The sequence below is a fragment of the Typopeltis vanoorti genome, chromosome 6 (genome assembly GCF_054136105.1).
Source record: "Typopeltis vanoorti isolate ZY-2024b chromosome 6, IOZ_Tvanoo_1.0, whole genome shotgun sequence".
Lineage (NCBI taxonomy): Eukaryota > Metazoa > Arthropoda > Arachnida > Uropygi > Thelyphonidae > Typopeltis > Typopeltis vanoorti.
Window position 1 is genome coordinate 122,740,594 of NC_143554.1, and position 16,752 is coordinate 122,757,345.

General features: G+C 37.4%; 1 protein-coding gene across 2 annotated transcripts in view; it reads left to right on the plus strand.

Annotated features, from left to right (window-relative positions):
- The window catches only part of LOC150105887 (uncharacterized), a 201,920-nt gene that overhangs the window by 148,279 nt on the left and 36,889 nt on the right, over positions 1-16,752 (plus strand). For both annotated transcript variants that reach the window (XM_090393655.1, XM_090393654.1), the window contains exon 8: positions 16,046-16,313. In XM_090393655.1, coding sequence (XP_090249781.1) covers positions 16,046-16,313 — 268 coding nt within the window. The remainder of the gene's footprint in view (positions 1-16,045; positions 16,314-16,752) is intronic.

Sequence of the window (16,752 nt, forward strand, 5' to 3'; positions counted from 1 at the left end):
ATGAATTCTAGAATAAGTATTGACAGCTGGTACAGATTATATGTGGCCTCCCTCAATGAGTCCCTGACTCCTTGTAGGGCTCTTTTAATAATAATAATCTGTGCAGCATTCTGATAATACCAGTTTTCTTCTGAGGATGATGATATTGAGCATTTACAAAGAAGAAGAGAATAGAAGTGATTTATACTAAGACCTATTAGTATAAATTCATCAAAATTTTAGCACTATGAAAATGACACCATATAAATGAAATTAGCTATTTATTAAGTTATCCATATGTATCTGTATATTAAACTATCATTTTCAGAGCACAAACTATTTGTCACAATACACAGATACTAACAATTGGTGTTGGAAAAGTTTAGATTGTAACATTAGAGATTATGAAAATATTATTACAGTAGATAATCACTGTAGTGAAAACCAGAGACATTGTTTACTCTAATGTGAAGTTGACTAGCAAATTTAGGTTAAAAATGCCAACCTCATCATTCCATTCCCATTCAACAAAAGAAACTGCAGGAATTGCAAGAAATAAAAAGAAACACTGGAAATAGAACGAAGGAAGTCATAAGAACTAAAAGAAATGAGTGCAAAAAAACCCTGAAATATTTAACAAAGGAAATCATCAGAAATAGACAAAAGAAATCATAATAACACAAAAGAAGTCACATGAAAAACATTACAAAAGAAAAAGAAATGGGTTAAAAGATTTCTCAAGAAATGAAAGAAAAAACCAGAAATGGAACAAAGGAAATCTTGGGAGATATATAAAATTTGTGGGAAAATGAAATAAAAGAATAGGAAATAAAAAAAAAAAAAATATGTGAAATGGAAGAAAAGAAATCACAGCAAACCAACCAAAGGAAATGGCAGAAATCGACATTGAGGACAGAAGACAATGAATTGGCATGAACCATACATAAAGAACAATGGCAACATAAAAAGTATAAGTGCAATTAATAATGGAACACAAAAGAAAAGAACTAGAAGAGTATGAAATTATAAAAATTAAAATACAGAATTTGTTTAAATTTTGAAATCTTACATTAACTTAATGTAATTTACATATCTTCATAATATACTAAATACATTCAGTCTGTACCATTAAAATCAGAAAATAACCAGAAATCTTCAGTAGTCAATCAACATGGTTCACCTCCATTTACAAAGAAGAGAATAGAAGTGATGAACATTGGCCTGCATTAGTCATCTGAGGGTGGGGTTATACACTGCTGTTGTGGATGTCAACATCCTGATTGGATAAAGGCCCAAGGATGTTTAGCCTGCATAAATTGTTACTGTTTTCATAAAGCTGTGATTAAAATTTTATTTAAGTTTAATTAAATTGTAATTAGGTTTGAGCAAAAGTAATGGAATTTGTTTCAATAATAGCTCATTTTGTGTTTGAGTTTACTATAAGGTAAAAAATTCTAAATTTCTGTCCATGCGGTTAGCCTAGTGGCTATGCGCTTAGGAATGTCCTAGGTTCGATTCCCGTCGATGATGCAAGGAGCTTAAGGATCTTCCTCAGCCATAGCCAAGTTAGCCGGTCTTGGGCGTGGACAGCAGGGTTCTTTCCACCAGTATATCTGGGGTTTTCATCCTGCAAGCAGGCAAACCGGTCCAGTGAACACATGTGGATTACAGTCAGGAATACTGATCCAGCCATAGGTCTGATTCTTCAGCTATGCCAGTTCCGGAGCCCAGATAAAATTTGGGGGGGGGAGTGAGATGGTGCCATACCTCCCCGTAAAGGGGACTCACGGCCATGTATCATCATGCGATTATTATTATTATTTTAAATTTCTGATTTAGAATTTGAGTTTTTACCTAAATTGTTGATTTTAATTGTAAAAATCCAAATTTTCATAGTCTGCACATAATTACAGTGGTTCATTATGAAGATTTCAGGTAAATGACATTAATTTAAGCTAATCTAACCTTTCAAAATTGAAATGTTAATTCTAGATTTTTATAATTTCATGCTCTTCTGGTTCTTTCTTATGTATGTCTCCTATTATTGTTTGCATTTTTACTTTTCTGTATTGTCATTTTGTGTGATTATTTGTGTTCTGTCCTCAATGTAGAATTCCTTTCCATTTCCTTTTTGCCGTTTCCCACAATTTTCTTTTGTTATATTTTCTGTCACTTCCTTTCTCCAGATTGTGAGTTCATTTGCTAGAAATTCGCTATAGTGAAGGTTTTCAGCTTACTGTTTGTAATAGTAAGTTTAAAATGGCATTGGTTGTATTAAACTTAAGCTGGGACTTTTTCATAGCTCATACTCATCATTTTGTTACGGTGGTATTTACTGTAATGTGCATCTGCTGTACTGTTGCTATTGCATGGACATCTCTATGGACTCTGAAGACTTATCATGTGAGGATCCATGCAATACCTATCATAGCTCTTCTTGAAGACATTTGTCAACAGATCACTCATAACTTTTTTATTTCTTTTATGTGGTTACTACCCACAAAAGGTTATTACTAAACTATAGTACATTTGTACTTTGGGTGGGCAAGGGTTTTTTCCCCCCATTTTTTTGTTAATTTTATATATATATATATATTTTTTTGTAATTTGTTTATTTTATTTTTATATGGTCTGTAAACCCTGCTTTAGGGACCAAACCATGGAACTTTTTCAGCCACTTCAGGCCTCCAATAAGTGGGGCGGTGGTCTCACATCAAGCAATGAAATTCATCTTCCAACTAAAGACAATCGTAAGCATCTATGCCCATGGTGGGATTTGAATCCATGACGTGTTGGTTGGAAAGCGAGTATGCTAACCACTCGACCAACCAGGCCAGCAACTGACTCTGGTAACCCATTCCTCTCATTGATCAGTCTCCTAAAAATCTAGTCGTGCTGCCATTATACAACATTCATGCTTAATTTCCAGGGATGACTCTATCCCCCTCCCCTATCCTAACCAAAATCAAACATTTTTAATAACGTATACATTTCTATCATATCCCTCCTCTTCTCTGCCTATCAACCAAATTCTGCAACATGCAAACACTCAATCCATCTTCATAGGGAGCATTCCGCAGACCACTCATCTTGACCACTCACATCTGTCCCTCCATCTCTCCTCATTCCCATGAAATCCATCTTTAGGGTGAGTAAATTACTGAGGCAACCAGATCTACAATTTACAACTACCCGATTTACAATTACATCTGTATTACATAAGTAATTCAGATGTAGTTGTAAATCTATGAACTACTTTGGTTAGTTTTGTTATGTACTCTCTTCAACTCCTTATCTACTAACACCCATACCAAATCTCTAGCTTCATCAGTTTACTGGAGTGCAGTTTTGTTAATGTGGTACATAGACTATAATCTTTTCATCCCAAAATTGATAACCTTACACTTCCCCACATTAAACTGGCATTCATTTTCCTTTGATCATAATGTCAACCTGTTTAAATCATCATTCCACGAGATCTCTACATTATCTTGATTAATTGTTATGCTATCCAATTTTGCTTCATCGGCAACTGAATATTTCATTTCAGATCATTTCCTATGTCACTGATGTACAAATTAATAGCAACTGACCAAGCATGGAGTCCTTTGACGTACTGCTATTCACCTGTCTTCTGGATTCTGCTCTTCCATATGCTATTGTTTAGTACCTCACCATCAATCATCCTTATATTCATATTGCCAGTTTCATATCTATCCCCATTTGTTCCAGTTTGTATCACAGAGCTCATTATACTTGACAAGAAATTATACTCTTGTTTATCCAGGTGTAAGCAAAAAAAAGTTTTCTTGTGAATCTGTCTAGGTTACTTATATGTAGAGGCTGTTGACCTCCCGTGAATTGCTTTTGTATCCTATTGATGATAGAGAAAGAGTTATGTCCATACAGAGTAGAGATGCAAGAGGGAAATAGTGCCAGTGGTTTTGAGGCAGTATGGTGTGAGATAGAGGTCAATGGAATCAAATACTTGGTGGGATGTTGTTATAGACCAGGTAATGTGGATGGTGGTGATAGTGAAATGTATAGTCAAATTAGCCAAGCAAATAAGAAAAGGGTGATCGTTATGGGTGATTTTAATTATGGCAATATAGACTGGCATGATGAAATAGCAACTGGAAGTAAAGAAAATGAGTTTCTTGAGTTTTTTGAGGGATGACTACCTCAGACAGTATGTAACAGAGGGCACACGAGGATTAAGGGTCTTGGATTTGGTCATCTCATCAGAGGATATAATCATAAATGAAGTGTCAAATCATTCACCGATTGGTGAGAGTGAGGTGATTACCTGGGTGGTTGCCAGCAGTGTGAGGACCTCTGTGAGAAGAGGGTATATGTGGAACTACAAGTGGGGTGATTATGAAGAGCTCAGGAGACAGCTTGTGGGTGTAGCATGGAATGAGGAGTTATCTGGAAAAGAAATCAGTGGAGCTTGGAGGATTTTCAAAAACTATTTAGTAGATACAATGTCTAAATGTATTCCAAGGGTGAGAAGGTTAAATAAGGTAGGTGTGAGATGGATGGATAAAGAGATAGAATGTGAGTTCATATCTTCTCATCATTGACCTTTTTAGAGTAAAAAGTTGTGCTGAGAGCCAGCTTGATAGTAAGAGAGGAGTGGAAAGGTAGAGTTGATAGTGGTAGTTAGGTAAAGAGGCCTCAGTCGATCTACTTGGCCTCACTCAATAGCAAGAAACCAAGCAGATCTCCGACAATTCCTCACTCCATCCGTTCTTTTCTTCAGCTCTCCCCGGCCAGTCACCTCTTCAGGTGGCTGTCCGAGGAGAGTGAGTGGAAAAACAAATGAATAGAGGTCTCTTACATACACATACATACATTTACACACACACACATACACGAGACTGGACAGATTAGGGACTAAAAAGGAGAGGGGAAAGAACCTGGCCCGAGTGATGCAGCCCACAAGGAGCTGCACCGCCTCGATGTAAGCCTTCGCCGCTCGGGTTCTCAGGTCTTCCCCTTCCTATGTGAACTAAATATATGTTTTTTTTTGTTTTTTTTTTTCCCTCATTTCTTTGAAAATTTCCTGGCATATTCCATTAGAATTTGTGGGTGTTGAGTCTTTATCTCAGTGCGTGAGAGTGACTTTATCAGTTCGCAGAACGCGATACCCTGCCCTTCGTTCAGTCCTAGTTGGTATCATACTAGATCTAGTTCAATCTTAGTTTTGTCTTCACAGTAGAGGTCATTCCATTTGAATCCTGTGCTGTTCTTGGAGAATATAAACGATGGTTCCCCACATTTAGACATCATTTTAAACAGTTTGTCCTTTATATACTGGGGTTGCTTGCAGTGTTTCAAGATTACAGAACCGTTCTTGACCGACTCTACGGTCGTTTCTTTTTCCTGCACGTTGCTTGATTCTTCTTCTGCTTCGGACTCCTCTTCTGATGAGGATTCCTCTTCTGATGTGGTTTCTTCTGTTGCGTTAGGAGTATCTGCTGTTGTCTGAGATTGTGACGTCTCTAAGTTAGCAGTGGCAACTTCCCTTTCTGCTGTTGAGGTTTGCTGGGTGGGTTTTGAGACTTTGGCTGTCTTATTTGTTGTTTCTTCCAGTGGAGGCCGTTTGGTGGAGTCGGAGTAAGCCTCCATCTCCTCTACTTCATTTCCTCTGATTTCTGGGTGTGGGGAGGCAGTTTCAACCTCCGCTGTGGCGTCTGTTGTCCTGGCAGTAGCAGTTTCCTGCAGAGTTGGGAAGTGTTCTGATGTTGACTGCGCAGTTGGCGTAATGGTTCCTCCCGTCTTTTCCGCGTAGGTCTTGTTTGGGCAGACGTTTATCTTATGATTTTCGTCTCCGCACTTCAGGCAAGGTGCCTTGCACTGGCTGATGTTATGCCCTGCTGTCCGGCAGTTACCGCACTTATTTTTAGTGCAGGCGGCACTGAGGTGTTCCAGGGAGCTACATATGAAGCATTGCTTCTTCACTCCCTGGTAGTGCACTACTACCCCGGTGGAGCCTAAGAGAACAAAGTTGGGGATCGGAGTTTTCATTTCTATGGAAAAGGAGACCTCTCCTGAATTCCACTCGGGGATGTCCTCGTCTTTGCCAATGGTCACCGTGTGAACTATTCCCCACTTTGAGAAGATGTTTTTAATGACGTCTTCTCCTTCCTCTAAATATTCCAGCGGGAATCTGAATATCGTAAGCGTCTTAAGGATGCTGCCAACTACGAATGGAAGGTATTTGGTCCCTTCACATTGTATTCCTTCGAGGAGCTTTTCCTTTGCCTCTATATTTTTAGTTACGATTTGAAATCTGCCTCCGCCATATGGGGTAAGTCCACATATGTGTTCTGCCTTACAGACGGTGAGTATAGCTCTCACAAACGTCGTCTTTGGGATGTTCGGGTCGATTTCAAACCCTAGCGTGCGAACTCTGGGCGAGAACTTCGACATGATCGAAATAAAAAATAAGGGGGGGCCCTAACCAGTCCCACCACCAAGTGTTTGGTCTTGCCCCGGTCCGGGGTTTCAATATCTGCTACCCGACACTTAGGTATCACGTGACCCTTCGGGACCCGTATCGATATCAAGCATCAACTAACAGATACTACAATTTGACAGTAGTCTGTGACGTCAGAATTGTACTTTGCACTTTGATCTTATCCAGAAGGCTGAGAAGCGATAGATTAAGCATGCGATATTGAGAAAAAGGGCATTATGGAGGCAGCATAAGAGAAGTGGAAATAATCAATTCCATGAGGTCTACAAAGACCAGGCAAGGAGGGTGACTTGGTTGTTGAGGGTAGCTAAAGAGAGGTATGAACAGCAGTTAGCTAATGAAGCTAAAAAGAATCCTAGGGAGTTCTTTCGATATGTAGCCAGCAAAAGAAAGAATGATTATGGAAGGATGACATTGATTGGAGAAAATGGTATAAAGACAGCTGTTGCAGAATGTGTGATGGAGATACTTAATGAGCAGTTCGGTGAATGTGACTTCATGGAGAGATTAAGACCAGTTGATGATGGGGAGGAGAGACTGACTGTAAGTGAGCAAGAGGTGTGTGGGGAGTTGAATAAACTAGATGTTAATAAGGCCGTGGGACTTGATAATATATCACCGTGTATTCTGAAGGAATGTGCCAGAGAGTTGACACCTGCCTTGACATATTTTTTTAATACGAGTGTTGCACTTGGTCAAGTTCCTAAAGAGTGGAAGGAGGGCAAGATTGTGCCACTTCATAAAGGAGGTGATCGAACTCATGCATCAAACTATAGGCCTATCTGTGTGTCAGGTGTTGTGGTTAAGTTGTTGGAGAAGCTTGTGAGAACTAGGATCCAGAGTTGGGTTGACTACAGTGGGATTATCTTTGATGAACAGCATGGATTTGCTAAAGGAAGATCATGTTTTAGTAATTTACTTATTATAATAAAGTGACTGCTTCCTTGGACAGAGGAGAAGGATACACACAAGGATACTTGGATTTCACAAAGGCTTTTGATAGAGTACCTCATGATAAGTTAACAGTCAAACTAGATCAGATGGGGTTGGATATTAGATTAGTGCATTGGATTGGAGACTGGCTATCTGATAGGTATCAAGAAGTTGTGTATGGGAGAGCAATATCAAGGAATGGGAAAATCACTAGTGGAGTGTCTCAGGGGTCTGTTTTAGGGCCATTACTGTTTAACTTGTATATTAATGATATTGGTGAAGATTTGGATGGAGATATTCAGTTTGCAGATGATGCAAAGTTGGGACGAGCCATGAAGATGTAGTGGCCTTACAAGAAGACTTGAATAAATTGAGTGATTGGGCATGGAAATGGGGATGTGAGTTCAATGTTGCAAAATGTAAGGGTTTAAAATTTGGAAAACAAAGATGGGATGCAGAATTTATGTTTGGTGAGGATATATTGTTGGAAGTGGAGGAAATAAGAGATCTGGGGATGATAGTGGATAAGGATCTAAAATTTAGGGGACACATAGCCAAAATTATGAAGACAACACAAAGGCTTCTGGGAATGATGCGGAGGACACTGACATGTAGAGGTAGGGAGATTCTTGTTCCATTGTATATGGCTTTGATTAGGCCACACATTGACCATTGTGCCCAGATTTGGTCACCTGGTTTTCAGAAGGATGAAGAGATGTTGGAAAAGGTCCAAAGATGACTGACTAAGGTAGTTTCTGACCTCTGGAATGTTAAGTATGAGGAAAGATTGAGAAGATATAAGATAAGAAGATATGCAGAGTCTGGTGGACAGGAGGAAGAGGGGGGATATGATAGAGACAAGTTGGTAAGGGGGTTGTTATAGGATCAATGTTGGAGTGGTTCTATAGAAAATAGTGGGAGATCAGGAGAGAACCAGAGGTCATTCCTGGAAACTGTATAAAGAGGGTGTGAGTAGGGGAGTGAGAGGCAGGTTTTTTCGTGCAGAGTTGTAAATGATTGGAATGCCTTGCCTGAGAGTGTGGTGTCTGCAAGGAGTTTAAGTGTGTTTAAGACACGGTATGATGAGCTGTGTGTGTGTGATAAAGGGACCTCCCAGATGAGTCTTTGACTCCATGAGGTCTTGGGGATAATAATAATAATAAATCCCATAATGCAAAGAACACTCATCATCATCATCATCATCAAATTCCTGCCATGTACCCTCAAGGGGTGTACAGGATATGACAGTACTACATGAAAAAATTACATCATTACTAACTTCCTATCTACAATTTTCCTCCAAATCAGTCTGTTACTTGTCAAGACTCCAACATTATCAGATCTTATATTTCTATCGTCTAAGGCACTTTGTACCATATCAATCCACCTATATCTTGGTCTTCCTCTGGGTCGTTTTCCTGCCAACCTGGCAGAGAACACTTGTTTTGCTAATCTTTCCTCGCCCATTCTATTTAAGTGACCATATCATCTGAGATTAGCTCTGCTAACGCATTCCAGGATGTTGACAATGTCAAGTTCTTTCCTAATATCCTCATTTTTAATATGATATTGCCATTGATGCCATCTGTTCACGCCTCTAATCTTTCTCAGGACTCTCATATCTGCGGTCTCTAGTCTTTGGTCAAGTGTTTTACTTCTGACCCAGCTCTCAGATCCATAAGTTAAAATTGGTTTGAACACAGTCTTGTATACAGCTAATTTAGTGTTCAGACTAATTTCTTTCTTATTCCATATGAATTTATTTAATTGACTTCCCATGATACCAGCTTTGCTGATTCTGTTGTCTATTTCTATATTCAGTTTACCATCTTCAGTAAAAATTGTGCCTAAGTAGCTGAAATGTTTTACTTGTTCCACAGGTTCTCCATTCACAACACAGTTGACATTTTCAATGATTCTGCCTATTTTCATTGTCTTTGTCTTTTTATTGCTGACCTTCATACCATATCTATTACAACAGCTATTCAATTTAGTCAGAGAATCTTGCAGACTTGTAGCGGATTTATTTAGAAGTATAACATCATCCGCATAAAGCAAAGAGCTGACATTAACATCTCCAATTCTGATATCAGGTTTAATACCACTTTCCTTCATAATGTGATCCATATAGATAATGAATAACAGAGGGGATAATGTACATCCTTGTCTCACACCAGATTTAACATTAAACCATCTTCCTGTACTTCCTTCAATTCTAACTGCTGACTCACAACTCAAATAAAGACTAAGTATTGCTTGATATAATGCCCCATTGACACCATATAACTGCAGCGTATTGAATAGCTTCTCTCTTGGCACCTTGTCATATGCCTTTTCCAAATCGACAAAACTTAAATACAGATCTTTGTTATATTCCCATGCTTTCTCAACTATTTGTCGTAAAGTGAAGATCTGATCCTGACAGCCTCTATTTGGCCTGAATCCAGCTTGTTCTTCACCAAGCTTTTCTTCCACAATTCTTCTCAATCGTTTCTCAAGTATACTTGCATAGATCTTGCCAGGAACACTCAGTAGGGAAATACCTCTGTAATTCTCACATTCAGTTTTATTTCCCTTTTTATATATGGGTACTAATAGAGCTCTACTCCAATCATCGGGAATTCGTCCCTCTGTACAGGCTTTCTGAACTATGCAGTGCAGCCACTGTAAGACTCTTACACCACCATACTTCAGCATTTCTGGTCGAATATCATCTACTCCTGCTGCCTTTCCACATTTCAAGCCTTTGATGGCTTTTTCTACTTCAAGTATGGATATGTATTCCTGACTGCATGCCTGGTCAGTGTTTTTTATCACTGTGCTGTCATCACTGCTTGTTTCATTTAGCAGTTTTTCAAAGTAATTACTCCATACTTCAAGGATATCTTTTTCTCCTGTTTTCATTTCACCTTTATCATCTCTAATTCCTTTTACAGCACTCTTTCCTCCATTCCTAAGCTTCTTCAACAACCTCCAGAATATTTTGCCACCTTCTTGATATTTATTTTCTATATTCTTACCAAAGTCCTCCCATGACTTTTGTTTAGCTAGTTTTACACACTGTTTAGCTTTCTTACATTTGTCTCTGTATTCTGTAAGAGTAAAAGCTGACTTATTTGCCAGGAACTTTTGATATGCTTTCTTCTTTTTCTTCACTGCCTCTTTAACTTCCTGTGTCCACCAGGGAGTTCTGATTTTTTTATCCTTGCACACAACCTCACTACATGCCTCTCTGGCAGAATCAATCAATGTTTCCTTCAGAGTTTGCCACTGAATCTCCAAGGTTTGATTCCTGTTCTCAAACTCTTTCATTTTCTTTTCAATAATATTTCTGTATTTTAGTCTACAGTTCACATCTGAGAGCTGCTCAACTTTTATTCGCTTTAAAACTTTCTTACCTGTTATTCTTTTCAGTATGAAATTCAATTTTAACTTGCTCAAGACTAAATAGTGATCACTTCCAATTTCAAATCCTCTGTACACTCTGGTGTCCTGCACCAGGGAGAAAACATCACTATCAACAATAACATAGTCAATGAGACTTTTCTTATTCCTAGCCTCTTCTCTCCATGTGAATTTGTGCACATTTTTATGTTGGAACATGGTGTTAGTAATAACCAGTCCATGTCCTGAGCAGAAATCCAACAGATATTTGCCATTATTATTAGCTTTGCTCTTTTCTCCAAATTTTCCCAAAATATTTTTGTATGTCTCACAATCATTTCCTACTCTACTATTTAGATCCCCAACAAGGACCAACTTTTCCTTTTTCATTGTGTCAGTTGCTTTTTCTAAAGCCTCAAAAAATTCCTCCACTTCTACCTTAGTAGAACCTTCTGTGGGACCATAGGCACAAATAAGTCTCATTGTCCAGTTCCCCATTCTCATATTTGCCCACATTACTCTACTTGAGACTGACTGCCATTCAAGAAGATTAGCCTCGTATTTTGTGTTGAATACTATGGCTACTCCTTCTTTTCCTTGATTGTCATTGCCTGAATATAACATTTTGTATTTATTGCTCAGAAAGATCTCACCAGTTTTGGTCTTTTTTGTTTCAGTCACCCCTATTATGTCGATCTGGTACTTATCTAATTCCTCAGCTAGCTCCATTTCTTTGCCATTCAGGCTTCTTACGTTGATAGTACCAATCTTTAACTCTGGTGATGTTGAGTCGGGGTTTGTTTTCAGATTTGTTCCAGTAGCTGACTTTTCGCTGTTCGTCCTGGTTCCCTGGCGAAAACAACGGGGGCCTTGTTTAACCGGGCAACGCCCCAGCCGGCATGAAATTTTGTCATGTTGTACCATCATTTTTTATTTTGGTTTAACCAATAAGAATACAATTTGGTCGGCTAAATCCCAAATTGCCGCAAAGAACACTTCCTTTTGGATCTCTAGGTTGCTATGCATTGTGGAAATCATTGCCCAGACTGGTCTCAACCTATGTTGAGGTCTCATCATAGACCTAGAAAGATATCAACATTGCATTAATGCAGAAGTCATATATTAAATATTAATACAGTGTTGATATCTTATGTAAAAAAATAATAATACAAATGTGTAAAAAAAAAAAAAAAAAAAAAAAAAAAAAAAAAAAAAACACTTTGATAAATCAAACCGTCTTTTCTTCATTTCCTCTCCCCAGTTCATTCAATATGCGATAGACATTGAATGCAGAACAAGGTGTCATGAGTGTGATTCATTGTTAAAGATATAACATTTTTTCTCACAGTCTAATTCATCAATACCTAGATCCCTTATGTATATCTCCTAGAGTTGATTTAATATCATGCTTTGGTTTTTATTACACTGGATCAGACATCATATGATCTCACTAATCTCTTTAAATTTGCATAGCTAAGTATTAAATTCTATGTATGATATTTTTGGTGATTTGTTAATTGACTTGTTGGATTTTCTAGTGTGAAAGGCCAATCAAGATTTATACATTCATTTTATCTCTACATAACTCCAACATGTTATTTTTGGATTTCCTCCAGGATGGCCCATCTATCCAATGTAACAAATTCTGCAATTGCAATGGATTTTATAAACTCCCGGTCTCTGCATAGTATGATGTGGTAGTTAGGCAATCTTAACAGAGGTCTAAAGGCAACTTTTAAGTTATGTTGTTATAGGACTTTTGCTATTTTGTCTGTATCATTCTCAATATTGGGTAAAGAAACCATGCCCTTATATAAGGTCTGTGCCTCTCTGGGGCATAGACCTTCTGGACAACTGGAAGAATGCCATCATGATCAGGAGACTTTTTTTGTGTGTCTAATTTACATAAGTTTCTTCTGATTTCTTTCTGGCAAAAGAGTATAGAGGGCATTGAGTTCTGAGCATTTAGAATGGTTAGAGACATTTACCAAATTGTAAATTTGTGGCATCTTTTGGAGAACCAAGGCTTAGATAAGGAATGTTAGTTTAGAGTGGAATTGGGAATGTATGTTTCCATACCTGTGAGGATTACTTAGTGATACACTCGGTGCATATATTTTGATTGAAAACGCTAAAAACAATAGTCTAACCAAGAGAATGAGGCAGCATAGAAATCACAAATCCATTTGGACGACCTTTGTGATTTCTGTCTGGCATTTATAATGCCAGGCAACTCTTAATTAAGAGCAGCTATGTGAACGTTGTTTCCGTGGGGGAAGAGGTAAGTCACTAAGTTGGTCACTAAGTAAGTCACTAAGTCACACATTGGGACCGACTGCAACCCTCCACGTTGCAATCGGTCCCGATGCGTACAGGTCATCCATCTGAACAACAAGGAACCAGCAGACAGGGCCATTGGTGAGTCACCGCCAATATGACTATTTCGAAGGACGCAACACTTCGAAAGGAATGAGTAAAGAAAGACAGCAGAATGACAAGGAAGTCTTGCCATATCTGAGGAAGGATCAAACATAAAACAAAGGGACCACCACGCTAAGGAGATCACCTGGTAAGGCAAATATTTCTTACCCTATATGCATAAGAAGTGCTGTAAAACCAGAGTGAACAAAGAGAGAGGGGGGGAAACCTTAAGCATAGCCCTGCTTGACCCGACTAGAAGATCCGTTTTTGGACTGAACGTCGTGATAGGACCTTCCTGATTGTAATTTGTGAACTTGTGTTTGAGCGAACTTTAATAGAACAGTTAAGAAATGAATTATTATAAGAGGCACAATGAATGAAGGCACTGCTCTGTATATTAAGCCTATGACTTGCATAAGATGTATAGCAAAGAGTTTCCCTTTTTCAAAAGTTGTAATTGTTAAGATTGATTGAACACATCATGCATAATATGTTTAACCTAGCATTGCCAAAACTTGCATAACAGCTGGAGTATCGTTTAATCGTAACGCAAGCTACAGAGGTAACACGGATTAACTAATGCTCCTGAATTATGATTGCATGAACCTGTATTTTAAGAAGTACGTGAGAGGGATTGAATGAGCCCATTGCATTTGTGCATGAACTTATTTCTTGTATATTATTATTATTGCTTGATTTCCTATATATAAATATTAGTCTTATTAAAATGCATTATTTTAGATCAAAGTTTGTATGTTCTGTTAACTGAGACTGACCTACCACTTATTAAAAGTTCGAACCTGTGTAAGTGGGGGGGAGACATTTGTGTAAGTAAGGGGGGAGCCGCGACTACATACCACGTGTTCCCATTGCTAAGTAATATTGTAGAGATAGTTATTAAAGTAAGCCTAAGTATCAGGAACTAGTCACCGGCTGGCGCAGTCGATTTACAATAAAATAAATTTGTCAGAAGCTAACTCCTGGTACAAGTAAGACTTAAGTTGTAAAATAGCAGTAAACGACGATATATATAGATATAAAATAAAAGAGAAGTAACTAGATATTACAAAAGTCAAGAATTGTGGATATTGCCTAGATGCATTAAGATGATCATCTGCAACAAAAGAAAAAAAAAAGAAAAGAGAAAGAAAAATCACTTAAAAGCATTCTTTTGGGAATAAATATGCCCACAGTGAACACTATGTAAACATTATCATGTAAAGGAACTATCTTCTCTTCAAGAACATCAAATAAAATTGTAGACATAAATCTGAAGAAATCGCAATTTTGGTGAAAAAATGAAACTGCACACACACACACACACACACACACACACACACACACACACACACACACACACACACACACACACACACACACACACACACACACACACACCTTGACCTCTTGTTGGTCCATTTCTTGATTAAGATGAAAAAGACATATACAGTGAACACATGGTTATAGAAATCACTTGTTATGATAAAGTCCTGAAAAGTTCCATACACAGCTGTTTCAATTTTATGTTAAAGAAAATTCGTTACACAGATTTTGCACTTTAACATACTATTTCTTATTCTTATAGTAGGACTGGGTTGTGTGTACTTATTCATTCGTTTGAAACAAGACTTGCAGATGGCAGCTAAGATCTTGTAAACTGTCCCCAATTTAAATACAAATAACAGTATAGTTTTTAACCTAATCTGGATTGTAGCAATAAAAATTTGCGAAACTAAATTTAGATTATTCAAACCTTTCCATCACAAGCATAAAACACAACTATCCAGTATGCATGATCAACATCTACAGACTTAAGCCATACAGTTAATCATCTTTTGTTTTGACTCAGAATTTTTGGCTTTGTTGGCCAGTGGGATGACATCTTTGCCTGCATACAGGTTTCATGTTAAAATTCCACTATGGCATAGTGTTGCTTGAGAGTTTTTAGGTGTTTAGATGATTTTCATTGCCTGATGTGAGATCATTCCTGTTTAAGAGAAGCCTGAAGTAGTTGAAAAGGTTGTGTTTGGTCTCTAGAGCACATATCCCAGATTATTTAAACCTTTCCCTGCCTGCAGTTTTTCAAATTGGGTTTAACAAGAAAAAAATACATTAGTTACTGCTTTCATTATTTACTTTAACATGTGTATTGTAGGAAATAACTAATGTATTTTTTGTGCATGAAAACACTTTTTTTCATGCACTTTTTAATTCACTGCTTGGAACAAAATCATTTCTCCATCCTTGTTTTTTTAATTAAGTTTTCTGATTAGTGTTACCCAACATGACCCATCCTGAGGGGTGAACTGGTTAGAAGCATGAAATAGCATTAAATAAACTTTAAAACAGAGGTGTTTTCATTAATATCTGGAAACATAATTACCTGGAAAATTCTTTATGCTGCATTTTACATACAGTGAATTTGGTCTTGTATCGTTTGGTCAGAGTTTTAAAATGTTCATGAAATATTTTAAAGATACAAATTGCTTCATTGATTAAATGACATGAGAAATGGATAATATATTGATTTGTTTGTACATGTAATCGTATAGATGTTTAGAATCAAGGTTAGCATTTTGTTTGTATAATATGGGGGGGGGGTCTGTAAAGTTCTGATAAACACCTAGAACAAAAATGATATTAAAGCAACTGATATAACCACAAGAAAGAATATATGAGGATATAAGAATATGTTACCTTCATAACTCTGCTACTAATATGTTCTTAATATCATTTAATATCAGTTGCTTTAATATCATTTTTGCTCTAGGTACTTATCAGAACTTTCTAGACCCCCCCCCAATAATCTAAAAATGTATTAAATCTATAATGTTTTAAATTGACCAGGTGTGAATGTTATGATTATCTGTTTGACATGGCTGTGAAAATGAAGCAGTTAGGCCTGGATCCCACAGTCAAACCATTAGAGGAAGCTGTAACTACTACTGTGTTCAGTTCTGGAGATAGAGTTCATACTTCTGTAAGCGAAGTGGGACATAGTACTTGCCATGAAAATGAGAGAGTTGCTTCAATGGAAGAAGGTGCTATGGTAACTGAAGGTGTGAATTTGGTCACCACAACTAGGCAACCAACAACATTAGCTGAAGCAGTTCAGGTTAGTTTATACTGATCACCTTTTTTTTTTTTTTTTTTCCCCAGCATTATTATGATTATTTTTATTGCGCAGGCATTTGAGGATTCATCACACTAACCATAATGTCCCTCATACCCCTCTTTAAACTCATTCATTGACAGAATTAAAAAAAAAAAAAAAAAAAAAAAAAAAAAAAAAAAATTCTAGTCTTCATACCCTTATTAACCACATCCTTCCACTGCTTCCAGGTTGGTCTCTTTTTTTTTCCCCTCTCATTCACTATTTGATATCATTTTACATCCAAAAATCCTCTTTTCTCTCTCACACACTCACTCTATCTTGCTTAGTATGCATTTTTTCATGACAGATAACACTTAGCAGAATTCTTCTTTATATTGTCATGATAATCTTTCAGCCCTGCTATTAAGAATATTCACAAAATTATTTATGAAAATTCTAA